Source organism: Sciurus vulgaris (assembly GCF_902686455.1).
Source record: "Sciurus vulgaris genome assembly, chromosome: 15".
Taxonomy (NCBI): Eukaryota; Metazoa; Chordata; class Mammalia; order Rodentia; family Sciuridae; genus Sciurus; species Sciurus vulgaris.
In genome coordinates this window covers 86,121,725-86,148,279 of record NC_136476.1, presented here as the reverse complement: position 1 = coordinate 86,148,279, position 26,555 = coordinate 86,121,725, and the positions used below count along the sequence as shown (strand labels likewise).

Sequence of the window (26,555 nt, the reverse complement as noted above, 5' to 3'; positions counted from 1 at the left end):
CAACATGTGCTGACCGTTCTCTGCTCTCTCCCTCCTCCCTGCCTTCTCTCACCCCTCTGCCCAGCAGGCCTCCTATGCTGCTTCTTCCTTCTCCTCTGTCTCCTACTGTGTCCAGCAAACTAAAGTGGCCTTCACCCCCGAGGACGGCAGTGCCACTCAGGGCCTCAGTGTGTCCGTGTCTAACTCCTTTCTCAGCCGGCACGGCAGCTTGCCCGTGCCCTCGGTGAGTTGCTCCCCGCTGCTCTTCACTCAAAACTGCAAACCTTCCATTCATCTGCAGCCTGTGCTTTGTGGACATGGGTGCTGCTGCCCATCGCTGGCCCTCCCTTCTGCAGAGCCCTGCACATAGGTGGGAAAGGGTATGAGCGCTGGTTCTCTGGGGCCTCCAGGATGTGTGCCTGCAGGGTGGGCAGGGGTGGGGAAACGGAGCAGCCCCCGTCTGTAACGTCAGCACTCTGACACAAAGGACAGAGCGGTTTAGCCTTCCGCTCTGCTACCCCACTGGGCCTGGTGTCAATCCTTCAAGTATTCAGGAACGTTTTAAAGGGAATGAATGTTCCTCGTTCCTCACGTAGGAAGCAAGGCCAAGGAGAGAGCAGCATCACCAGGTAGGTGAGAGCAAGGTTGAGGCTATGTTCAGGAGCTTTTGCTCTGCAACCACATCTGTTATTGCATAGGACACAGGCTAGGGATGACTGGGCTAATCAGGCCTAGGTGTGGCTAATCTGGCAGCACTTGCTAACATTTCTGGGACCTCAACTGGGACAGTTGGCTGGTGTGTCTGTCACCTCCCTCAGGCTGGTCTAGGCTTGTTCTCATGACACCTAGCAGGGTTCCAAGGAGACAAATGGAAATACACAAGGCACCCCAGGCCTGAGCCCAAAGCTGTGCGGCATCACTTCAGTTGCAGGCACTCCATGAAATCACAAGGCCACCCATATCCAGGGAAGGGGGAAGGAGACCCACCTCCAGGGGAGGTGCAGACTCAGGCTCAGGCCAGCACGGGGAGGGTTGCAGCCATTTCTGTGGACAGTTCACCGCCGACACTAGGAAGTATGGCTTCCCCTAGAGCCTGCCTCTGCCCGAGGACTGAAACAGCTGTGTGTTCCTGCCAACCTTGCCCTGTCTACCCTCTGTAAACGATGAATTTGGGCTGAGCAACTTGAGAGACTTGCCCAAGGCCAGGTCCCCAGTTTGGTTTTCTCTTGTGTCCGCCTGTGCCCAGGCTTGCAATCCAGTGCCCAAGGCCGAGACAGTACCACCTGCAGGGAGGACTGTGAGTGGACCTTCCGTGGAGTGCTGGGCACTCTGTAGAGCCCACAGCAAGCTGGGTGTGCTGGAAAGGCTAAGCGCTGCCCTCGCTGCCCCACCCCACCAGCCACACAGACAACCCGATTCCTCAGAAGACACCTCCAGCAAGCTGCCATGACTCTTGCACAAAACTTGGCTGTTAGACGACCCAGCTCTTGACTGTTTCCTTCCCACAATGTTGGCAGAAAGTATGCAGAATCCTGAGAGATTCTACAGAGCCCCTCTGAGCAGGGCTTGGAGGACTTTGGCTGAACTGGACTGTTGACATTCGAGGGCGTTGTAACCAAGTTTGGTTATGGCTTGTCTTGGTCTTCATCCCCGGGACGCAGGGCATCTGAAGGCAGCTGGCATCTCTCATACTGCCTCCCAGCACCAGCTCCAGGAGGGAGTCCAAGGGGGCCAAACTAATCAGGTGCTTTATTTCATTAAAAGGATAGTGTTTAAAGAGCCATTGGTAGTGGTCTGTTTGGAGCATTTGACGTCTGATCTGCTGGACCCCAAAGAAGTGATTTAGTGTAATGGCAATTTATTCATGCTACAGTCTCTGATTAAATGTTAAAGTGAGCCCAGATATGGGGCTTTGGATCACTATCAGAACAGCCCTTGGTTCCTGTTTGGTCCATGTCCCTGGGCCTGCGTCAGTCCAGCATGGAATTCAGAGGGGCACCCTGGGAATGCAGCACTTGTCCAACCTGGAAGCACCTGTCACAGTTCTTGGCTGAGTGACTTGTTCCTTCTACTAAAAGATTCATTCTGCCCTTGAAATCCTATTTCCATGGGAATCTGTACGCAGTCAGCCTGCATTGGATGATGTAAACCGAAGTGGGCCCTGGAGGAGTATCCCGTGCACACTTCCCAGGACGTCTCCAGAAGCTGCACGAGGGCTGAAGGTGGATGGTCCCGTGCCTAAGAGGAGCTTGAGTTCGGCAGGCCGAAGAGACAGACTTGGGTTCAGGTGACGTGTGAGCAGTGTGGGAGTCACAGCAGGGCAGACCCGGTGACAGCACCTCATGGGGTGGGGGTAGAGCTGTGGCCTGAAGGACAGTTGATTTCAAGGAGACGAAGGGCAGGGAAGCCAGCCAAGTGTGTCCCATGCCTGCCTCAGGGGTGCAGGGTCATCCCAAATGCAGGCCGCCAGGGATCAAGATTATAGGCGAGAGGTCAGAAGGGTGATGGCTGTACCAACCTTCCGCCATGTTCTCTGTCCCTCCATTGGGAAGAGCCAGTTGCCCAGCCTCAGGTGCCACCCGCTTACTGAGCTCTTGCTGCATGGCCCACGGGCTCAGGCCAGTCTTTCATAGGACCCAGGCCTGCAGGTTGGGCTCCAGGTGGGCTGCAGTTCTTGCTCTGGGTGGCACCCCATCCTCCTTTCAACCCCAGCCCCGTTCGCAGGAGCCCTTGTTCAGTGCAGTGTTAGCTCCTGGTTCACAGATGCCCTTTCTTTCCTGATGGGGGCCATAGTCCCTGGAGGCCTGAGCAGCAGCACTGACAGCATCCACGTCCTCCGATGCACTAGAACCAGCCGACAGGAGGAGGGCGGTGAGGAAGGCGGCAGGGGAGGCCTCCTGGAGTCCAGGGCTGGCCCCTTCGCCCCTGCCCGTGGTGCTGGAGAAGATACCACTGCACCCCTCCCAGAGGCAGCACTGCTGCTGAGCCTTCTGCCCCAGTGCTGGATCCCTTTCCCTGTCCTGAACTCTCCTGTGGCTTTCTGGGCTGTCTGCCAGTTCCACCTTCCCCGTTCCCTCCATGTCCCGTTTACCAGCCATCTCTTCTGCCTGCCCTTTCTCTATTCTGACTCCAGTTGTGCAAATCTTGGAAGTTTGGGACTTGGTCCATATTCTTGTCTCCCTTGACCAAGGTGTCATGGAGTCTCAGGGACCACAGGGCCACCAGTGCTCTTCAGCCTTGTGGTGTTGGGACAGCCTGCTTCCTGCATGCTCACGCTGTCCTCTTGTGCCTCCTCCCTTCGCTAGCAGAAAGTGATGGGTGTTCCATTCCCAGGAGACCCGCCCACTGGGATGCCGTTTTTCTTTTCCATCTTGACTGCTGGATGGTTCTGCAAGAGTAAAACTGCCAGCCATCCCTGTTTCAAGAGCATGTTCGATATCCCATGATAATTGCCATTTGTTTTAAAAAAATCTTTGGAGTGAGAAAATCCAGGGCGTGTCATGTGAGGACCTTAGGTTTTTACAGGGGCTGTGTAGCAGCTGGTACCCGCCTGGGTGCAGCAGTCACCTGAGAGGGTGGAGCGAGGTGTTTGTGCAGCAGCACACGTAGTCTCACAGAAGGCCGAGCCTCTGCCCTGGCTGTCCCCTCACTGCGAGGCAGGCTCCTGACACGCCCCCGTGCCTCCGTGTCTGTTGCTCACTTACTCCATCCCCCAATCTCCTGGCCGTGACCGTCCCTGAGAATTCACTCAGCAGCCATCACATAGACTATGGTCTAAGCCAAACAGGAAGTGGGCAGATGAAGATAGAAGAGGAGAGAGACTGAGAAGGGGCGGCCCGTGGTAGGGAGTAAAGAGGCGCACAGCAGAGTCTGCACCAGCTGGGAGACACGTGCTTGCCATCTTGTCTTCTCTGTTCCCTCCTGATGTAATCCCGTCCTCCTCGACTTTTGTCCTGGACAGAGCTACATTGCATTGGCAGAGGAGAGGGAGGGGCTCTGCGGCAGGACCTGGTGGCGCAGGGTGTTGCTTTCCCTGCCTGCCTGCAGAGTGCCCTCGCATTGCCAGCATGGGGCTTTTCACTTTGGGGAAATGAGAATCTGCTGCAGTTGCACTGTGGGAAGCCTTTGCTCTGTCTCCGCTCTTTTCTTCTGGCACCAGGTGTGGTGTGCGTATTCTGTGGGTGCTTCACATTAGGTCTAGCCGTTGGCACCCAGACTCTCCCATTCTGGGGGTTTTGCGGCACGGCACAGCGTGAAGCCAGCTCTCACCTAGTGACCTCTGCTGCTTGTGCATAGACTTCTGTGTTGGACTCTGGCTCCCAAGGCCCAGTGTGTAGCAGTTGGGCAGTGAGTGACCATTCTCTCCTGTTCTCTTTTCCCCAGCCCTGCTGTTCTGTGAGCATGTGCCTGTCCACTGAGCCACCCAAGCAGGAGACACGGGTTGTCCTGTCACCCTGTGCCACACAGGATCTCTGCTTTGGCTGGTCCACACCTTCCCACCTCTGCTCCCTTGCTCCATTCCCCAAGCGTCCTGCCTGGATGGTCGCTGAGGACTCCTGCTGCCCTGCCCACCTCTGTGCTTGGGAATGCCTACCTCAGCCCCACAGCCAGCAACATGTGGCCCCTCCCCGTAGTGCCAGGCCAGTGTGCTGCTGTTCTTGGAGGCCTTGCTGCCTGCTCCCACTCCCTCCTCAAGTCCACCACCTGCACCCTGTCCTTGCATGGCTCCATCTCGCCATACCCTCTCCAGAGGCTCTCCCTCCGTGTTCCCCCCACGGGGCTTCCAGCCGCCATCTGCCCCATGGAGCATGAGGGGTCACGAGGATGGGAGAAGAATGTGTGTGCTGGACACCAGGTGCACGCCAGACCCTAATGGAGGGCAGGCTTGTCATCATAGTTCACTCTGGAAGGTGTTTCTTTCTTTTGTAATAACAATCAAATTCTTTTTCTCAAGATTACAAGTCCCCTGAGAATAGGGACAGAGCCTTTAGTGTAGCTGCTGCACAACTGCCCATTGCCAGCTCCTGAGTGGCAGGTACTCTGTGGCCTGAGTCAGTCAGCAGGTTCTCAGTGCACCTAAGGCAGCGAGAGGTAATGGGAGGCCTTGGGCATGCCTTCTTGTCCCCACCACAGTGCCCTCTTGCCCTGCACCCAGTGTCCTGGAGCAGCCTGGTGCTGACTCAGCACAGGACCACTTCCTGTCCAGTGGAGCAGAGGTGCTGGTCCAGGTGCCAGCCAGCTTCCTATTTCCTTTCTCGCTTTCTTCTCTGCAGATCCAGGAGGCTCGGGCTCCCCAGTAGTTCCTGTCCAATGGGCCCTTGGCATACCCCCTAGCCCCTGAACGTGTCTACCCTGTGTTCTGCCTTTCTTGAGAGATCCACATATCCTGCCAACCAGCACCCCTCTGCTGTTTTCAGAACCTCGGAGAGAATGCAGGGCCACGTTTGTATAAAGCCCAGCTTTGCAGGCAGTGAGGACCAGCTGAGCCCCGCTAGAGACAGTAGGGATGCCTCCTTACTGTCTGAGCCCTGAGTCCTGGGCCAGAGCTCAGTGTTCACCAGTTGGGGACTTCCACAAGCAGTGGCCCTGACTACCCATCCCCCCACTTCTAGACTTCCTGTTGGTATCCATGGCCAGCATTTTGGCAAGTCAGGGCCTCAGGCCCAGGGACATGGCTACTGCACCTTGCTTCAAGTGTGCCTATAACTCCGCCTGTGGCAGCCACACTGATCAGGTACCAAAGGACCCTGCTCTTAGAAAGGTTTCGGGGTGACATGAAGCCTTCAGGCTCTGCTTCACACACCCTGGATATGTCCTTTCCTCTCTCACTGTGTCCTCTTGTCCAGAGCCTTCCTTACAACTCTTATCTTTCCCCATTCTGTGGATGGAAAAACCACAGAGTGGAGAAGCTAAGCCATTTTGCTCTCAATCTTAGGCTAGAGCAAAAGTTAGAATCCAGATCCTTGTCATGAAAAGTACAATGCTCAGTTGACATTTGTGAACTTGCCAAATAAATGTGGAGGTCGGGTATGGCTTGCACAGAGAAGCTCTGTTGACCGGACATTGAGGCCTGTGTTTGTCTACCATGTTCCGATGCTTCCCCAATTGTAGCTAAGACTCTGAACAGACTTCTGTGCATAAGGAAGTGAGAGCGCCTCTCATGCTCCTGAACTCCAGAGGGTGTAAAAGTGGTTCATTAGACAGCGAGACTGTGTCCAGATCCTGTGTTAATCTGATCCGACTTTCTAGAGCCGGCGCTCTCAGGTCAGCCCTTGGTGAGCACACAGAGCACCCTCAAGTGCTCTGAGGTTTGCAGGAGGATGACCATCAGGGGCTCTGGGGCAGGACACAGCTCTCAAGAGAACTCTACGACATTGCAGGAACTTGTCACTTCTGCATTTGCCACTCTACTACCCAAAACCCTCTCAAGGGAGACATTTTTGTTTTATATCCTAAACCGCTAAGATGTTTGTTCCAATAGGAAGAGGATGTTTTTTGGACCCGACATGCTAATGCCACCTTCCTCAATAAGACTAATGCAGGCATCATTCCCACAAAACAGCTGGGAGCAAGACAGGCAGCCTGTGGCAGACCTCAGGCCCTGGAGCCTGTGACACCTGCCTCAGAGTCTGCTCTTTGACTTTAGAAGCTCATCCATCCTCTGTCACTACGTAAAATGTGGATCATTTTATAAAGAGGGGTGTCCCCTTTGGGCCTAAGGTAGACCCAAAGGATGGCTTTTGAAAACCACTAGTTGGGACCAGGAATGAGAGAAGAGAATGGCAGAGGTCTTCCCTCCAGGTTGTCACATGCCATAAGGAGTGACTTTCCCAGAAATGATCACATGAACCACATCAGACAGCGTCTCTCCGCTAACTCTGCTGAGTGTCGTGCACTCACTGAAAGCCTGACTTCCTTCAAGAACACATTGTGCCCCTGGTGAGCCCTGTTGAAGGGAGCGTGCTCTGAGCCAGGGCCAGTGCTGAAAGCAGTGCCTGGCAATTCACGGAGGCGTCAAAGGCACACTGGAGAGTGGCTTCTCTTGGGTGTGTTTTCTCACAAGCAAGGGATTAAGATTGTAATCCTGAAAGGCAACTGTCCAATAGCTCATCTGTTTTGCTGAGTGCATCCAAAGGCACTGATGTCCTGAACCTTGGTGAGCCAGCGCTCTGAGCAGTGCCCGGTCTCTGGCAGCATTCTGCCCTGGCACTCACCTGCACAAGGGAGGCCATTCACTGGCACGAGCGCTTTCCCACTGCTGGTAGAGCTGAAGCTCTGCAAGGCTGGGCACTAAAGTCACTGCAAAGCAACATTTGGCTCAAGGTTCCTAGGCCTGTGCTCCAGCCCACCTCCCGAGTGCCGGCTGCCTTCTCTACCTAACACCTGGGGCTTCCTGACCTTTGGGAATTAAATGGAATGGCTGTTGCATTGAGGATTCAGGAACTTCCACTTGGCGGTAAGTTTTCCTGCTTTCTTGCCAAGGCACCAGGGCCCATCCCTGTGCCAGGACAAAGGAATCAATGCCTACCAGCTTCAGTGACAGCCTTCACAGATTGCACAGATTGCTGTCCCTCAGCCTCCACCTTCTTTTTCACTTCACAACTTAGGAGCTTTCCCAGGTGTATGTTCTTGAAAGAGCTGGTTCTGCCTCCACCTCTTCTATCTGCCCTGGAACGCTGGCCAGACCCACCCTGCACCCGGATCACTGCCTTTCGCATGCTCGGCAGCACACAGCTCTCAGGATCTGAGCAGATTTGAGCGGTCAGCGGCTGTATCCTGCAGAGCTGTGGGGTTGAGGTGAAGTCTTGTCAGGTGCCCAGAGTGCACCTCTGAATGTGATACAGGCCAGCCCAGCACCACCTCTTACCAGCTGTGAGTCATCAAGTGTATGGTCTCAATTTCCTCGTAAGGATCGCAACAGCAGTTCCTGCAGCTTAAATGAGAAGATCCATGTAAACCTTCGGCATCTCACCCGCCCAGCAGGGTGCATTCAGTGAGGATGGTGGTCCTCCTGGTCCTCAATGGTTCTTGCTAGTTTTGTTTTCTTGGTACTGGGCAATGAGTCTAGGGGTGCAATACCCCAGCCCTTTTTTATTATTTGTTTTGAGATGGCCTCACTAAGTTGCTGAGGCTGACTTTGGACTTGTGATCCTCCTGCCTCTGCCTCCTGACTCACTGCAAATACAGGCCTGTGCCTCCATGCCCAGGCCTGTTGGCATTTTGACCAGCTGCATCCCTATCCTATCTGCTCACCTACCTTGGCACCCCCAGATCTCCTGCAGAAGTTTGTAGGTATCAGACAGGATCCCCTCATGTTCTAGAATCCTCAGCCCAAACAGTGTCACTCTGGCTATAAATAAAAATTTCTGCAGCACAGAGAGCAGCAGCTTGTCAAAAGTATAGCCAGGCACCAGCCAGTTCCAAAAATAGCCTCCAGGCCAGGGCCGGGTGGCGTGGCTGCAGAGTGGCCTTCCCTGCCCTGGGAATGAGCACATTCTCAAAGGGACAGGAAGTGTTTCTCTAGGGAATTGATAGAAACCAGGCCTTGTTGAAGACAGTGTGATCCTGAGCCCCAGCACAGCTCCCTGCATCTACAGAGCCACGAAGGAGCCAGAATGCACTTCATGGTGATTCGAGAGCCTTCCCTGGCACCTTCAAACTGTTGAGGGTTGGCTCTTGTCCCGGCACGGCCACATGGTTGGAATACCAGAACGCAAGTTGAGGAGGAGGAGCCAGGCCCCTTCGTCCTAGAGATGCCAACTTTCCACTCTTCTTCCTCCCTGGTGGCATCCCTGAGCCTCCTTCCCTCCGTGCCTGGTCTCCACTGTGTATCTGAGCCCAGGTGAGCAGCAAAACTTTTCCCTTACTTTCCACACTCACAGCTGAGTTGCTGCTGTAGGTCAGGCCATGGTCTTGGCATGTTAATAATAGAATCAGTTTCTAAGTGTTTGTTCATGCAGCAAATATGTACCAGGCTATTCTGAAGCGCTCAGCCCTGTGATTTATAGTAGCTCCTATGCTGGTGTTTTGGAGGCAGGGCGTTCCTTTATTGAATGGCCACAGACTGAAGTGCCGTCATTTTCATCCCCGTTTTTAAAGATGAACTTAAGTCCCTTGCCCAAGGTCACAGGTGGGAAGGTGACAAGGGTCAAGCCATGTCTAGATGACTTAAGGACTGGCATCCAGCAGTTCTTGTACCTATCCCAGAAGTCCATGTGGAAGTCTGTCCTGAACTTGCCACATCAAAGCCTTCTGCACATGCCTGTAATCCCGAGCGTGAAACCTTTGAAGCTGCACAAAAGCCATTTATGTCTGTGAGCCAGGGCTCAGTTTCTGCAGGGCATCTCTGGTCTGGGCGAGTGGTGTAAGGCACGTAGGGTGTTGCTGAGAGCTGCCCTGGGCTCCAGGAAGAGTCCACCTGGAAGTGACTCTAAAACAGGTGGCAGCAAGTAGGTGAATTTGTGGCTGGATGGAGGTACCTGCTAACTGGAGGTAGCAGCAGGCCATGGAGAGGGAGCCACTGGCAGAGCTGAGAACCCAGTCCTGCAGGGGACGAAGCTACTGCCCTAGAGTCATTCAGGTTCTCCCAGAGCAGCCTCCCACACCACACCACCCAGCCACAGAAACACAGCAAAGCCAGAATGTCCCCAGTCCTGTGGAGTCATGAGCTGCTGGAAGGCTCAGGGGAGTGTGGCACTGCTATGGATCAGGGCCAGAGCCATCAGCCTGGGCAAGAAGCTGGGCTCTGCTCCCCGGTTCTCCAGGTGGATGCGCATAGATGGGACTTTGCTGGCCACAGGCTTCTGGGTGTTTGGCATTGGTTGGTCAGAACATGCACAGCACTTCCACAATTTTATTTAACCGTGGTCAAGGGCTGGCCTTGAGCTGATGAGTTAGATGGGAAATGAAATGTGTAGGTCCCTAGGGCAGGCGTCCCAGGTCCTACACACACCAACAGCCCGTGGAGCTCACGGAGCAAGAGGGCCATGGCCTCACGGAGGATGAGGACAGGGGAGAGCTTGGAGCTCTGGTTAGCACAACCAAGTGGTCTGTCACAACTGGGGCAGGGGACTTGTGCCCAGAGTTGCAGCAGCTCTGTCCAGGCTGAAAGGTAGTTTTGCACAGCCTTTGAAGGACATGAAGAGCTTCAGCTTCTTGTTAGTCTACACCTTTGTCTCTTTCTTTCCCTATTTCCATAGTTTGTTTTTGTTTGGGGGGAGTTTTTCTGTTTGATTTTGTACTGGGGATTGAGCCCAGGAGCACTTTACCCTCCTTTTTTTGTTTGTTTGTTATTTTGGTGCTGGGAATTGCACTCAGTATGCTCTACCACTGAGCCACAACCCCAGCTGCTGTTATTTGTTTTACTTTGAGGCAGGGTCTCACTAGGTTGCTGAGGCTGATCTTGAAATTGCAGTCCCTCTGCCTTGGATTGCAGGTGTGGCCAGCATGCACAGCATGCACGTTTTCCATGGGTTCCAAAAGTAAGAACTTAAGGCACCACCTCTCCCCTCACTGCTCTCCCATCGCACGGGGTCAGTGTGTGTTGGCAGGCCTCAGCTGGGCATGTCAACTTCCTCAGGTTCTCGGCATGGTGGCTAGAGCCCCATCCTGCAGAGTGAAGATGGGGCACATGGAGACACTCGGTCTGGTGTCTAGCTCTTCTGTCTGATGAGAGTTGGGTGGCATGTGAAGTGCAATGAGACTGCTGCATCTGCCTGAAAAACAAGGCGGGAGAAGAACAGAAGAAGGACGAAGAAAGGAGAGTGCACAGGAGGGGAAGGAGCTCGCAGGCCTGGTCAGCGTTCTGACAGCACACTTCAAACGTTCAAGGCTTACTTACACCCTTCTGTTCCAGAAGGGTCTGAGGCCAATGGCAATGTTTAAAAGGTTGCAGAATTTGTCTTTTAAGGGATAAACCAAAGGGATTCGTCCAAAAGAGTCACCATGGATAAATACAATGTGGCATTGACTTCAGCCCCACAGTTCCCAAGAGGACACAAAGGTGTTGGGCTGGGATGTGTAGCTTTAATTTTCTGCTGCAGAGGAATGCGTGGCCATCTGCATGCTGAGTGGGATTTGCTATCCTTGGGGGAACCTGGGGTCCTGCTGCTCAGATGTGAAGGACAGTGCTGGTCAGTCTCCAGGCCCAAGGGCCTCTCTGGGGAGCAGCTAGGGATGTGGGGCCTCCAAGCCAGAGGACGCAGGAGTTGGCCTGGCGCGCCCACCCTGGCTGGTGGAGTTGGTGAGAACGCCGGCTAATCTAACGACTTCTTCTCTTGTCTGTCTGTTCTCCTTCCCGTATTCTCGTTTTTGTGTTTGTTTCCACTTTGATTCTGTAGTACAAATCTGTGTTTAGGTCCTACTCCCAGGACTTCGTGCCTCACCACCAGGCTTCCGTTCAACCTTTCCTTCCGCCTACCTCCTCTTCCTCTCCGCATTTCCCACCTGTCCACCCGTCTCAGAGCTCGGACTTGGTGGTGCCTGCTGTGGCCGGTCCGCCTCCCAGCACCGTGGCCGGGCCTCTCTCGTCCTCTCAGGAGAGCAGCTTTCATGGGAACGCTGTCTGCCTTCCTTCCGAAACCTCTTGCGCTGACTCGGTGAGAACTCAGCACGCACGTGGCTGCACGTGGGGCTGTGCAGTAGTAGAAAGCAGTATCGCTGCTCCTCGCCAGCCCTCCAGCCGCTGCTGGAGTGTACCAGCTTGTGCCCGGCTGGATTGACAGCCACAGAGGGCCAGGGGTGCACCAGCAGCCTGCCTGCTTCAGAACAGAAGTCAAGGCCCTTACACAATGTTACCATCCAGCTAGGAACCCGCTTTCCTACAGGTGGACTTGTGACCATTTGAGGCAGTAAGTCGTGGTAGGAGGTAGATCGCTGGCGTTCTGTGTGAAGAGGAGAGCACAGACCCCTCTGGACGTAGGAAGTGTCAGACATCCAGGAGGTGCCAGGAGAGGCCTGGTTTCCTGCAGAATGGCCCCTAATGCTTCCTTTCAGACACTGGACAGAGTCCCCACAGAAGGGCAGATGGGAGGGGGCAGGTGGAGAGGAAGTCCACAGGTAGGGACGCTCTCCTCCCCAGCTTTGAGTTGCTTCTTTCCCCAACTGTGGAGGACTGCCTTTCCAGGGCAATTCCCAGGATGGCCCTCGACACCTGTGGAGAAGACCCAGCAGGAAACCAGGGTCCCCACTAGCCCAGAGACAAGAGTGGGCAAAAGCAGCTTTGTCCTCTGACCCTGGGGAAGCACTTTCCAGGGGGAGCAGAGCACAGCTCTTTTTCTTGTAAAAGGAGCATCCGGTTCCACCCTCTCCAGCCAGGGACTGACTGGAGGAGCTGCCCCATCGTCTCCTCTCGTCCTGTCTCCCCCAGAGTGAAAGCAGCAGTGAGGAAGCTGGCGAGGGTGACTATGTCAGTCTGTACTCCTCTGGCCGGAGCAGCGAGGAGCTGGCTCCCTCTCGAGGAGTAAGTAGCCTCAGACGTGGCCTCGTGCATGTGGCCCAGCCTGGCGAGGCTGGCTCCTGCCCCCCAGGCTGCCTTCCTTGCACCTGCTTCTGTTTGGCTGAGCCCTAGGCCTGCTGGGAGCTGATCGGCCAGGGAGAGGATGCAGCTTCTAGGTGCAGGTCTGCCCTTCGCCTGCTTCAGTGGATGTGATGCTTTTCAGGGCCTGGCCAGGTGTGTCTTCCAGAAACCTCCAGAAGCAGCCTGGTGTGGGCCCCAGCTGTGAATCCAGTCGCTTTCTATGGGATTTCTTTCCATCCTTCCTTCTAGTGTTGAGCCCCTCTTCTGTTCTTCCCCAGTAGAAGGGCTGCTTCTCCCACTCAGCCTTTCCGTCCCTCCTCCTCTTCTCAGCATGCTGTGCTCCTACCTAGCTGCTCCTGGGAAAGTCTGGCCGGGAGTCCCTGCCCTCGTTATCCTCATGTTGCTGCCCCAGCTCTTGACAGTTGGGTGCACTGGTTCTGTTGAGTATCCGTTTTCCAAGTTTGGCTTCATGAAAACAAGCGAGTCCAGAAGCTTCAGAGCCCACTGTCCCCATGGAGCCTGAGTGAGACAAGTTCCACCAGTCATGTCATTGACCACTGTGTGTGCAGCCCAGCCCTGAAGAGCATTCCCTTGGGGTGGTTGTGCTGTGGGACCTTAGGGATTGAGGTGTCCTCAACAAGTCAAGGAGCACTGAGGGGTCTTCACACTAAGGGGCTTTGGCCTTGGCTGTAGAGTAAGCTGTTGTGCCTTTCCCACCTGTCCCTTCTGGTGACCTGGGCCAGTAGCATCATCCAGACTTTCCTCACCTCGAAGCACCCTCCTGGTGATGTCACTTGTATTCACATGGTCCCAGTTCTCCGTTGTAGCCTTGGTGGCAGCCAGGGACATTGTAGAGCCACAGTGTCACTGAGCAGGGCAACGGCAAATCTGGGGACAGTTCACACTAGTGTTTGAGCAGCTGGACCTTTTGGGAATGTCACTGGTTGAGCATTACGACCCTGAAGACTCTCTGAAGAAGGAAATCAGTGACATTTTAGCATACAATGTTGGGACCCAGTGGCTTAGGGCACAGGCTTTGGATGTAAACAGCTCTGGGCTCCATCCAGGCCCTGCCATTTGGAATCTATGTGCAGTCAGGCTCTTGACCCCTAGCCTGTGTTTCCACAAGTGGGGCAAGAGAGTGGCATTAGGTCATGGATAGGGCGGAAGAACGATGTACAGAGCCCTCCGCCCAGTGCCCAGTGTGCTCTGAGAGGCAGTTGCTGAGACGGTCCTCTCTCCAGGAGGGCATTAAGGTGGCTTCATCTGCCCAACAGCTGACATGTTATAAGCATGCACCTCCACTTTCCCGAGGTAGGATGCTAGTCTCAAGAGGGCTTGTGTCTTGTAATTAATGGCATTCAGCAGTAACTTGTTCCCACCTTATATTGCTCCATAGGAACTTGCACTCCACAGCCACTTGCAGGTGGGAGTACTGGGCAGACAGATTGCCCCTGGAGCAGGCCACCTTCCAAAACCCAACACTCACTTCTCTTTGCAGGAATCACCAGCTGGGAAAGACGGACAACCCAGAGATCTCTCAGCCATCGGCAGTGCCCCTGGGAAGGACAGTAGAGATAGCAGTGAGAGGTAGGAAGTGAGCCAGGTCCCTAGAGCAGAGTGGCCACTTGGTAAGGCCTGCCTGTGCTGCTGCAGCCAGCCCACCAGGCCTGCTTATTTTGTGTGGAAGGTCTTTCTTTGATTCTCAAAATAATACTTGCTCCTGGTAGAAACTGCAAGAACATGGAAAATCCCTGATGACCTCAAAGGTGCTCCCTGGAGTCTGCCGTTCCCTCCCGGTTGCACTGTGCTGTCCCCTTCCAGATTACCCACCATGGCCTTGCCAACCTTCCCTGGTGTTCTCTTCTAAGTTGAGGTCCCTTGGTAGTATGAAAAGCCCCCACCCTGCCACCCACAAACTTGTTTCTATGGACATTGCTGGATGTGTGTTTGTGTGTATTGTTGCTAAGCCATTCTGAAATTAAGTTACAGATGTTGTGACTCTGGCCGGCAAATACATCAGCATGCCTCTCTTAAAAAAGTAAAAAGTCCTGATTACAATATCGTTATCACTCTAAGATAACGATAATAGGCAAACCATGTTGCATTTCCTCTGTTCTCCTAGAAATGTCTTGTGCATCTTAAATTTCCGTAACTAAGATCAGTCAAGAGTCCACACAGCCTATTCAGTTGTCTCTTCGCGCTTGGAACATGTCAGTGTTAGCAGAAGCTAACCCAGTCAGGCCTAGGGTATGTAGTCGATTTCTGCAGCATGCACTTCTGAGCAACAAAGGAGCTGCACCCTACCTGCAGCTTCATGCTGATGTCGCCTTTGTCGTGAGACATTCCATCTCCTCAGGCTTTTCCTTCCTTTTCCAACCAAGGATCATCCACCTTGGAGTCCCATAGAGGCCAGTCAGACCTCAGCATGAGCAGGTGGAGAGGTGGTTAGAAAATAGCAAGAAAAATAAACAGCTATGAGAAGAATTCTCTCAGGCCTGTTGAGGAGGCCCTGCCTGGCCCACCTCAGCCACTGCTGTGTCACCCCTGCTGAGTCCATCAGATTATCTTCCCAGGCTGACTTCAGCAAGAATTGGTGGTTTTCTGACTTAGCACCTAGCAGCCAAGGTCAGTACATGCCAAGCAAAGCAGCCAGTGGGTTCTCTCACCTGCTTCACTAGACCAGCAGTATCACTTTCAGAGTTGAGATGGTCCTCGCAGAAGAGCAGAAAAGCCTGTGTCAGAAGCAGCCATTGAGATGGCCTTTCACAAGACCACCCACAGCCTGGATCCTGGAGGGCAGGCAGCAGATGGGTTCTTCCCAAACCTACCCTGCTCTCCCTCACTGGAGTCACATGCCTCTCACGTCTCAGACACTTCAGATGGAAGCCGTGATCTGTGGCCACGAGGCTGGCCAGTGCCCCAAGCCTCCATGAGGATAAGGCATCAGGGCAAAGAGGCAATCGATAGACCGCTGTGCTCCCCTGTGGCCACGGTGCCTCCGCACACCCATCATGGGGATGGTCCTTCCCTCCCAGGCCCTTAGCCACCAATTCCTGTTCGGTGCTTCAGGTCTCAGCCCGTCTGTCCTGTCCCTCCACAGGGAACTTGCCTGACCTTCAGCAGGTCCCCTGCTCACGCTCCTCATTGCTCCTGAGCTTCCCCTCATTGTGCTTCTGTGACTGCCTGTGTCAGAGTGTCTTCTGCTAGACTGGGCACCTGCAGACAAGGGGCCATATCTCCTTGGTCACAGCTTTTTCTTGTTGCTGAGCAAAGGGTCCAACAAGGAGTCCTCGGGAAGGACTTGGAGGACGGCATGGGGCAATGCCCCTCCTCTCCGTCCTGCGGGCCCTCGCTGCTCCTCGGTATGGGCTGGGTCTGCAGTGGCCTTCGCGGAGGAGGCTGCAGCATCGCTCACACGCTCAGGAGCCTCTTGATCCCAGCTAATCCCTTCTGTTTACAGCTGAGACATTCAGAGGGAACAGGAAGGGTCCAGAGCCAGGAACGGTTCTGACCCCATCCCAGGCAGCACTGCCTTGGCCTCTGGGTGTCAGGGAACCCAGGGCCTTTTTTAAGCACCAACCACTTCTCTCTCCAGGGCCCCAAAGTCACCTGACACTCTGGAGTCGGCTCAGTCAGAGGAGGAAGTAGATGAGCTGTCCCTCATTGACCACAACGAAATCATGGCCAGGCTGACCCTCAAGCAAGAGGTAAGGACTTTGCAGTCCAGCCCACAGAGCAAGAGCACGAGGGCTGCAGAAAACGTGGCCTTGGGGCACCTTCAGCAGAAAGACCTGGGCCAGGCAAGGCGGGGCACTGGCAAGGGCTCTTGAGTTCCCAGCAGGAGTGGGTCCCAGGGTGCAGTGGACTGCCCCCTCTCTTAGTGCTTCTAGAAAGTGCCTTAGGCATTACGGAGCCTCTCTAAGCCCCTGCTGTGAAAGAAGTCCAAAGCAGAGCTACGCAGCCTGCTGCCTGTGCTGGGGCCTTGCCATTTCTGTGCCCCTGCTGATAAAGTAGCCCCACTGCAGCCTCTACCTGTGGCACATGCAAGAAAGTGGAAAACCCAGGCCTGAACTCCATGTGGCCCTTGGCAGACGACACCCAGACTTGTCACAAAGGAGAGGAACCCGCCGTGTGAGCCCTGCCTCTCCCTTCTGCCAAGCAGCTCTGCAAACACAGGACTGGCCTCGCAAGCAGCCTTGCCCTGCGTGGGCACGGTGGCACAGGCTGTCGTCCCAGCTACGTGAGAGGATCACAAGTTTGAGGCCAGCCTCAGCAACTTAGTGAGACCCTCCAGAGCTTAGCAAGACCCTGTCTCAAAATAAGAAACCAAGGGTCGGAGATGTGGTGCAGTGGTAGAGCACCCCTGGATTTAATTCCCAGTACCACAAATAAGTAAACAAAAATAAAGACGCTCAACCTGCTGAGGTGACGTCCTCTGGGCTGACATTTGATAACAGCCACACACGGACAGATCAAGAAAGCAGATTCCACCTGTGGCACCGTCCTGGTCAGACTCAGCTGACTGCACCAGGGAAGGCTGGACAGCTGGCCCTCTGCAGAGAGCGATGCTTGCTTGCTTCCCGAGAGTCGGGTCATGGGTGTCGCTACGCCTGCCACTGGTTTGAACCCAGAGTACTCTGGGACTCTGGAGCCAGGGCAGAAACACCACATTCTTAGAAAAGTAGGTGTGTCTTAGTGTGTGTGGAAGCGGATTTTTTTCTGTCTCCTTCCAAGTGGCAGAGCGTGGGGCACTGCAGTGTCTGCTGGGCTTTGTTCCGGGCCCTGTTGACAGTCCCTTTGGGCTGTAAGCAAGTGGTTAAAGCCCATGTGCCATGTGGATTTAGGACTTAGTCCCTCATTAGCAGGCAGGAGTTGGTGGTCGCAGAAACCATGTCAGGTATCATGCAGTGTCTTTGTGACACTTGTCATTCCTCTCATGAAAGGGTTCTCAGAACCTGTGACGTGCATCACCACAAGTAACTTCTCCTTCTCCTTGTTGGAGTAGATTTAGATTTAGGACAGCTTGCTGTAGTTTTGGGATCATGACCTTGCTTGGAAATCGTCCTACTGCCTCCACAGGCTTCCCTGGGTCAGCTGGGGTGGGCCTGCCTGCCACCAGCGGGCCATACCATTCCGTGTGAAGACTTCCACCTTGTCTGACCCACAGACCTGTGAGTGGGTGGGTGGGGATGTTGGGTGACACCATGTCCCCCTGGCCCTAGTGTGTGCTCGAGAAGTGATGTGCCCTGATGCCCGTGGCATCTGGGTATCTCCCGGGTGCCCAGCTCCCAGGCCAGTTCCAATTCCTGCCTGCCCGCCAAGCATGGAGTAGCGAATGGGTCCACAGCACAGTGCTACCGCCAGGGTAGCACAGGCCTGGGTCCCTGCAGCCAGGGTCTGTCCTCTCAGCCATGCCCCATGCTCTCCTTTGCTGTTTTCACTCCAGGGAGACGATGGGCCAGATGTGCGTGGAGGATCTGGAGACATCTTACTGGTCCACGCCACTGAGACAGACAGGAAAGGTATGGTAGCCTGTGTGCAGCAGGCTTCGTCTGTGTGCGCTTCTCGCTGGACACAGCAGGCCTTGTCACAGTAGGGGTTGCAGCCCCCCCCCCCCCCCCCCCCCCGTGGAGTCATCCTGAGTAGATCTGAGTGAGGGCTGGCCCTGCTGGGGCGGAGGAGGGAGCGCCCACACAGCACTCGGCCAGCCTGCAGGGCTGTCCCTAGTGAGTGCTGCACCTCGGGTGTGCCCCACGGACCACAGCTTGGCAGCAACATGAGGAACACTGGTACCACAGTCAAGGAGACGCTTGTGCAGCTCTCTGTCTTCATTGACGTGAGCCCCCCAACCCTTCCAGCTAGCCCACGACTCAGTGCTCCAGCGGGAAGCTGCGGGAGCAGGCTTCGCTCTGCCCAGGAGCCCTGCTCACAGGCCAAGCCCAGCCACAATACCCCTTCTGCATCCCACTTGTTTGGGAGGGCTGCAGGAGGAAGGACCATCCCGCCATCCCAGAGCGTCCTCTGGCAGAAGGGCTGTCCTGCGGGTCTGCTCTGGAAGGCAGGAAAAGGAGGGGCTCTGGGGCTTGGAGGCTGGGCCTGGGAGTGACCTCCCGCCCACCTTGAGGGCCCAGGGCCCCAGCTGCCCCATGTCTCCCGCATCAGTCTCTTTTCACACTTTTAAAAACTATTAAAAAGATGATGCAACAGCATTAAATTGCAGAAGGAATAAAAACACCGCAGTCTTGAAATCCCAACCCGACCAACTTCATTTGTATAAATGGCCCGGTCTCTCTTTTTATAGCAGATTTCCCAAAAAATTATTCTGGAAATCTTTGACTCATGAAAATAATGGGAAAAAGAAAACGTTTACCTGGCAGAAATTTTCAGAAATTGAGAAAAGAAGTGGCTTCCACCAGCTCTCCCTCATCCCAGCCTCTGCTCTGCCCTCCGCACTTCTTCTGACCTGGTCCAGGGACTTAAGAGTCCCAGACCCGTTGTACGCTGGTGGTCACTGGGTGGTCCTCCCTCCACAGACGCTCTGTGGGGCTGTGTGCAGCCGAGGCCAGTGCAGGCCTGCTCAGGGGCATTCTCTGCTCTCCAGGGACAGCCCTCACATGGCTTTGGTGCTGTAGACCCTCCTCCATGCCAGACGTGTCAGACTTCTGTCCTCAGTTCCACAAAAGGGGCCGTTTTCATTTTGTTTTCAACCAGAGGTGAAGAGCTGAAATGGGAGGTGATTCTGGTCCTGCCCCTGGAGGGTGATCTTCCCATTCCCACCAGCTGCAGCCAGCTAGCAGCCCCCATCAGAGGGCACGGTGGGCAGGAGCCCGAGACCCTGTCAGTCTGTGCCCGCCAGACCTGCTGGGAGGAGACAGCTTCAGCTGGAGCTGCCAGCCGGTTCTGCTGGGGGAGGCCTTGGACTTGGGGAGCCAAGGTTGATTGTCTGGGCGTATGACCAGAACAGGGCCACACTGGAAGAGCTGGGCAGCAGGGCAGGCGATGACGCAGTCTCCTTGGCTGGGGCTCCTGTACCAGGGACACAGTGACTGGCTCCAAGACAGCTGGCCCCGGCCTGTGAGCAGCAGGACTCAGCTGCTCGCAGCTGCCAGGGAGGCGCTTGTCATCAGGAGGCTCCTTCCTCAGGGGCGGCCACATCAGGCTCCGTCTCAGGCTCCAACTCAGACTCTGTCCGTCCCAGGAGCCAGGTGTGCCACACCTGTCCTCGGGAGGAACACCAGGGACGAAGGGACCCTGAAAAAGCTGTGTGCACGCTGGGGAGTGGCACGGGGTGGCTCATTCCAGAAGCCAGGTGACACCCGGTTTACCACTGCCCATGGCTGACCGCTCTGGGGCTGGCAGCCTGGACAGGAGCCCATCATACTATTTATGGTGGCGTGACCTCCAGCCTGGTTCCTCATCTCCTGTGGGGTAACGACGATCGCTGCCCTCGTGGGGTTGCTCTGGGTGCTGAAGGACATGGTGTGTACGGAGTGTGGTCTGGTGCTCAGCAGCAGGTCCTAGGACACACTCACAAGGGGCCACCATGGCTCCTGGCAGTTGTCCTCCCCACAGTGACCTGTGGGCTTGGATCAGTTCCCTCAGAAGCAGCGTTGGTGTGGCTGCCCCCTCCCTGCCTCCTGACCAGCCATGCTGAACACAGGGCCAAATGTGGAGCGAGCCAGGGAGTTGAGAGCCAGTGGCCAGGGAGGAGCCTGAGCTCGGTGCCGGCCCTGGCCACGAGGCCCCAGTGCAGGAGCAGGCCGCAGTTTTTCTCCCTGTTTGGCCTCGGGTGACAGGCACAGTGCCACATGCCTGTGACAAGTGGAGTGCCTTAAGATTCCTCCCCCCGAAAAGTGCAGGGTGCCTGAGAAGAGGGTATTAGAAGCTGGTGTGCCAGAAAGCGAAGTCCAAGCAGTGCCTGGGTCATGGGCTGGGAGCAGCCAGGCCTCCCTGACAGCTCCACTCGGGGGGCTGGGAGCTGGGCCAGTGCCTTTGTCTCATTTGAGAGTTTAAAAACTGCCCTCTCTTTTCTTTTAATGTCAGAGACAGCATGGTTGGGACAGCATGGTTTAATGTCACACAGCAAACAAACGAGACCATGGGGACTCTGGAGAGTCTGACATCCCTGACTGGGACCAGCACCTACTTAAGGAGGGGCAGTGGGGGTGGGCACTGCCTGCCCAAGTTCCCCAGCTCCTGGGTTTGTCTTCCTTGTAGCTGACCTTGCCCTTCCTGGGTACCCAAATGCACCCATGAGTATACCTCAGCAACCTGCCAAGCGGTGCCTCTTTTAACTGTCCTTAAGTCTAGTACGTGGACTTCCTCCAAAGTCCACAAGACCCTGCCATCTCTGTCCTGCCTCTGACAGCTTCAGGACTGCTGACAAGTGTGTGCTGTTTACTCTCTGCCTGTGGTGGTTAAGACACTTGGGGTCCTGGAACCTGAGGACAGGCAAGCACCCTGGGTGCTGATCCGGGGGCTGCATCTTGGAGCCTGCGGCTCCAGTCTGCCCTTCGCCAGGGAAGGCACCCATAACTGGTGGGAGTTTTCCTTCCCACTGGGGCCAGACTTGGCCTGAGGCCGCAGCGCACTGTGCTGCCCAGGCAGCACTGTCCCTGGGAGAACTTACCTGTGAGACGACACGTGGGCCCACGCACCCTCCTGTGAGAGTTGGACAGTGTGGGTGGCGTGCTCTGCGACACAGGCAGAATCCCTGCCCCGGGCTCAGCCCTGCCCTGCGCTGACTGAGCCGCTGCCTTGCCCCGGCAGACCTGGTGCTGTACTGCGAAGCCTTCCTGACCACCTACAGGACCTTCATCAGCCCCGAGGAGCTCATCAGGAAGCTGCAGCACCGATATCCTGCCCATCGCCACCAGGCGGGGACGCCGGCCCTCGCCCACGTGGCTGCACCAGCTTCATGGCCTCCCCTCCCGTCGCGTACCCGAAGGGCCAAGGGAGGTGACGGGTGCCAGAGCACGCGGGCTCGCAGGAGGGGAGGGAGGAGAGGGGCAAGGGCACGGCCTGCAGGGCATCGGGCAGGGCTTGAGGAAGGGAGACTGTGGCTGCCGCCCACCGCTGACCTCACAGTGGACAACTGCCCCGTCCACCAGATCTGCCTACAGGCTCACCGTTGGGAAATGTCACTCCCTACGTTAGTGGCAAGGAAGACCCCAGGGCATAAAGGACCCACTGTGGTTGCCTGTTGCCTCTTTCTCAAGCCCAGGCTGCCTGTCCCACCAGACTAGCCCGCTGCTTCTTGGCCACCTCCAGCCTTGTAGCCTGTGACTGCCATCTGCTGGGCAGCTGCTTTCCCTCTGGGCAAGAAGTCCTGAGCCTCTGTTCCAGCGTCAGGGTCCCCTCCAGACCTCTCCCCTCACCCTGACCTGTGAGCCCCTGGTCCATCCAGACAGATGCGGGCACTTCCCATTGTGGAGTCTGGGTCCCTTCAGCCTCACGTTCCATTGCTCTGAGCACCTGCTGGCAGGCCTGGCTGGGGGAAGACAGTTGCCTACTGGTCACACACGCACCCGCTGTGTTGCAGGCATGGTCTCACCCAGCAGCACGTGCAGTTACTAGCCCGTGCCGGTGGTGCCACTGTGCCACTCCTGTCACGCACTTGAGGAAGCTGAGGCTCAGTGGGTCCGAGTGACCGTCCAGCATGGCATGTGGTAGGAAGGGTGCCCGGGTTCTCAGCCCTGTCCCGCTCACCTGCAGGGATGATCATGGAAGCCTCCCAGCACCAGCCCTGCTGTGCCAGGCTGACATCCACCCTGAGTGCCGTGACACCAGCCATGTGTCACCAGACCTGGAGGGGTGGGGAACACCACAGAGCAGCGGGGATGCCAGGGGACCCGCGAGGGAAGGACGAGTGCCAAGGGCCTGTGGGCCAAGGAGCAGAGGGGAGGAACTGGCCCAGCATGTCAGAGCTTGGAGGCCACCGCAGGGTGGCGGCTCTTGGAGAGTGGAAGGGCCTGCGCCTGCCCGGGGCCTGGAGTGGGTGTACTTGGTTGGGACCACCTCTGTCGACTCGAGGCTTGGCACTGCAGCCCTCCCACATCCGGGCTCTCCCAGGAGCCTCTGGGTGAACCAGACAGGCAGGCCTGGGTGGTGCAGAGGCGGTGGCCGCTGGGAACCACCCTTGGGGTTGAGGCCTGGGCCCAACTTTGCAGCACTGCCATTTTGCCTAAGTCCAAGCTTTGCTTCCAGTGATGCTGCTTTAGTCGTGAGGCTCCTGGTGCACAGGCAGTGGGGGCTCATGTCTGCGTGGCACATCTCCCTGCCATGCGTGCCATTTCTTTAACCTTTGCCACCTACGAGAAATTCTCTCCCTTCGCCGACACGTTCAAGAAGCGCGTCAGCAAGAACACGTTCTTCGTGCTGGTGCGGGTGGTGGATGAGCTCTGGTGAGTGCCTGCTCTCCGCCCTCAGGTGGTGGTGGCTCCGGCGCCCTGGAGGCCCCTCCAGCCCTCCCAGCCCTCCCACAGAGCACTGCCCACAGGCTCTGCATTTGGCTCCAGCCTGCTTCGCTGTGGCTCTCTGAAAGGATGGCCTGGTCCTCCTAGCACACAGTGAGGTGCTAGGTCCTGCCTGTTCTCACGGGCTCCATCCTGGACCCTCAGCAGAGACCCTCCCCACCTGTTACCAATCCTCCAGCATCTGAGGATCAACCCCTTGTAGGCTGTACTCTGAGCAGTAGAGTAGGTCTGGGTGGGGGCTGGGGCTAGGGGTGGGGGCAAGGGCAGCCTCTTCCATGGGGGCATTTTCCCCATGATCTGGGGTCTGTGGTGAGCCCTGGCCATTTCCATGTTCAAGAAGTATGCCTTGGGCAGGTCTCTTTCCTGGGCCTGCCGGGTTGGATGTAAACAAGACAGACCAAGACCCTGGCTTCAGCATCGATTGCTGCCAGGGAGATGGTCTCGGGCAGTGGCCACACATCCAGGGAGGGGTCGGGCAGAGAAGGTGAGGGGTGTCCTTCTGGCATCTGCTGCTTGGGTGAGCCCAAGCGCTCCTCTGTAGCAGGTTGGTGTGGGGTCTGTGCAGCACAGCCCCCACAAAGTCCCCACACAGCGCATGACCAGTGTCAGCATGTGTTGAGTGACGGGCAGGAAAATGTGGTCAAGACCACTGCTCCAGAGCTGCAGAGGATGTGGGTGGCTGCCCTGAGATCCTTTCTCACTCTCTTCCCATGGGAGGCGCCAGCTACTGTGCCTTCAGGGTACGTGGTGGGCTCTCGCGTGCCTGGCCTTCACCCTGTGCCCTTGGCCCAATAGCCTGGTAGAGTTGACAGAAGAGATCCTGAAGCTACTGATGGAACTGGTCTTCCGCCTGGTGTGCAACGGGGAGCTCAGCCTGGCCCGTGTGCTCCGGAAGAACATCCTAGACAAGGTGGACCAGAAGAGACTGCTCCGGTGTGCCAACTCCGACCAGCCCCTGGCAGCCCGGGGAGTTGCAGCCAGGTGAGCATTGGCTTCTCCGCCCCTTCTGGAAGAGCTGTGTCCATAGCCACCTCTCTATTCCCCTTTCCTCAGCTCACCTTCCCTCCCCAGCTGCACAGCTCACATCCTGGTTCTGCCCAGGCCCTGTGTCGAGGTGCCTCGGGGACAGCCTCAGGGTGCTTCCATAAGGAGGAGGTGGGGCCATGGGCAGGTGGGGCTTAGCAGGGCAGGAGGTGAGTGGGTGTGTGCCGGCTGCTGTCAGCTTGGGGCTGTCTCCCACACTGACGTGCCATGCAGACCCTTCCTAAGACTGGTCCTCTGCCGACCCTCTGCCCTAGCCCGAGGATGTGTCAGCTCCAGCACTGGCTGGTTGGCCAGCCCCTCCTTCGTGAGCTTCAGCCCCCATTCCCACCGCCACCTCTAATCACTGACCATCTGGGAGAGGTGGCCAGAGGTGAGCAAGGCCTGAGGTGTCTGAGCTGCCCATGATCCCATGAGGGGAGCTCCGTCTTTGGATTCTGCAGGCTGCGGGCAGGCAGGCCTCCTGGGAGAACCTCAGGGCCTGCTTCCTTGGGACCCTGAGGGACACAAGGAGTGACTACAGCCCATTGCCCTGCTCTCCTGCTGCGGAGCAAGGCTTGGACGGCTGCTCCCTCCCCAGCCCTGGTGCCTACAGTGCCTCCCTACAGTGTCCCCACATGACAGTGCTTCCTTCACCTCCGTCTTCCAGGCCAGGGACCCTGCACGACTTTCACAGTCACGAAATCGCAGAGCAACTGACACTGCTGGATGCCGAGCTCTTCTATAAAATAGAGGTAGGCGTTGGGGGAGCTGCTGCCAGTGTGTCCCTGAATAAGAGCGCTCCGGTCACAGGAAGCCAGAGGTCTCCAGTGCTGTCTGGTCTGTTTCCTCCTCCAGATTCCTGAGGTTTTACTCTGGGCAAAAGAACAGAATGAAGAGAAGAGCCCCAACTTGACCCAGTTCACAGAGCACTTCAACAACATGTCCTACTGGTAAGAAAGGCCAGGCATGCCACTCTGCAGGGCCACTGGGCAAGCTCAGTTCCCCCTGAGAGCCGGAGGGACGAAGAGCTTGCTGTCCTTCCTCCAGGCTCCTCTGGAGGCGCTGCAGGCACCAGGCGCAAACCATGGGGAGCCGTGGAGGCAGGGCCAGGCTGGTCGCCTCCCTCCAGAGGCACACAGGCTCCTCAGGGGTGATACCTGCCCTCTCAGGGGCGGAAAGGGAGGGCGTGGTGTTTGCTGCCCTGCGTGGTCATTATCACAGTCCCCCAGATGTCCCTGGTGCAGGTGCCCTTTTGTAGGACAGGATTGGTGATACAGTGGGTGGCACCTCCTCCAAGTACCCTGGAAGCAGGCCCACGTGACCCACCGGAGGTGGAGGCTACCATAGGCCCCGAGGCACAGCCATGGCTGCTTTTGCTGCTGGTTTCAGTTCTCGCTTTAGCTTTTGTTGGGGCTGAGATGCTGACCGGTTCCCTCCCTTGTGGCCAGCAAAAGTGATCTGCTAACTGGGGTTTGGCTGGACGCCCTGGGCCAGTCCCGAGGCCCCAGGGACTCAGGTCAGCACAAGCCAGGAAAATGCACTGGTGCCCCAGGTCCACTACAGGAGCTGAACTCCCTGTTCTGTCTCGGGGCATCTCGCATCTACCCCTGGGGCATCTCGCATCTACCCCTGGACGCCCTGAGCCACTGGAGGCCCGGTTCATGACAGACACTGTCTGTCTCCACTGGTCCACCAGGACCCACAGGAGACCCGTCAGCTCAGCTGTGCTACTCTGTCCATTGCTCCCACAGGGTTCGGTCCATAATCATGTTACAGGAAAAGGCCCAGGACAGGGAGCGGCTGCTCTTAAAGTTCATCAAGATCATGAAGGTAAAGGTGACTGGGCCTTACAGCCCCCTTCAGGCTGCTGGCCCCATATCCACCCTCACAGGCCGCATCTCTCCACAGCACCTGCGGAAGCTAAATAACTTCAACTCCTACTTGGCCATCCTCTCAGCACTGGACTCAGCACCCATCCGCAGGCTGGAGTGGCAGAAGCAGACCTCAGAGGTGGGTGGGCAGGAAGCCATCCGGTGGGTAGGCCAGGCTCAGTCCTGCTCTGCTACCAGCCTGTGGCTAGGCAGCTGCCTTCCCCACCTGTCTCCTGTCTCTGGTCTCTGGCCACTGGTTCCTGGGCTTCGTGGTTGTCGCCGAGCTTTCCCGTCCTGCCTGCCTGCAAGCCTGTATCTGGTCCCACTTCTGGAGGGGTTCTGGGTGGGTCGCACCCACAGGGCCAGTGCTAGAGGGAAAAGGCAAGCTGCTGCTGGCACTGGGTGGGCTCCACACACCCCAAGGGGCATTTCCCACAAAATGGCCGTGGACCTTGCCTCCCCACGGGCCTAGATGTGGCTTCTCTTCATGTCGCGGGACCTTGCCTTAGCCCAACACTCACTCACCCACTCTCATCCTGCGCAGGGCCTGGCCGAGTACTGCACTCTGATCGACAGCTCGTCCTCCTTCCGTGCCTACCGGGCCGCCCTCTCAGAGGTGGAGCCCCCCTGCATCCCCTACCTGTGAGTGCTGGCCTCCCCCTCAGCCCGTCGGGGCCTGCGTCTTCT

The 26,555-nt window shown here is 56.6% G+C and overlaps 1 protein-coding gene across 1 annotated transcript in view; it reads left to right on the top strand.

Moving 5' to 3' along the window:
* Window positions 1–26,555, top strand: part of RAPGEF1 (Rap guanine nucleotide exchange factor 1) — a 117,575-nt gene that overhangs the window by 88,569 nt on the left and 2,451 nt on the right. Inside the window, exons 12-25 of the mRNA XM_079113490.1 lie at window positions 68–223; window positions 11,319–11,576; window positions 12,347–12,439; window positions 13,998–14,086; window positions 16,095–16,206; window positions 17,946–18,021; window positions 21,269–21,628; window positions 22,716–22,902; window positions 23,770–23,955; window positions 24,665–24,749; window positions 24,853–24,947; window positions 25,749–25,827; window positions 25,906–26,007; window positions 26,413–26,510. Coding sequence (XP_078969616.1) covers window positions 68–223; window positions 11,319–11,576; window positions 12,347–12,439; window positions 13,998–14,086; window positions 16,095–16,206; window positions 17,946–18,021; window positions 21,269–21,628; window positions 22,716–22,902; window positions 23,770–23,955; window positions 24,665–24,749; window positions 24,853–24,947; window positions 25,749–25,827; window positions 25,906–26,007; window positions 26,413–26,510 — 1,976 coding nt within the window. The remainder of the gene's footprint in view (window positions 1–67; window positions 224–11,318; window positions 11,577–12,346; window positions 12,440–13,997; window positions 14,087–16,094; window positions 16,207–17,945; window positions 18,022–21,268; window positions 21,629–22,715; window positions 22,903–23,769; window positions 23,956–24,664; window positions 24,750–24,852; window positions 24,948–25,748; window positions 25,828–25,905; window positions 26,008–26,412; window positions 26,511–26,555) is intronic.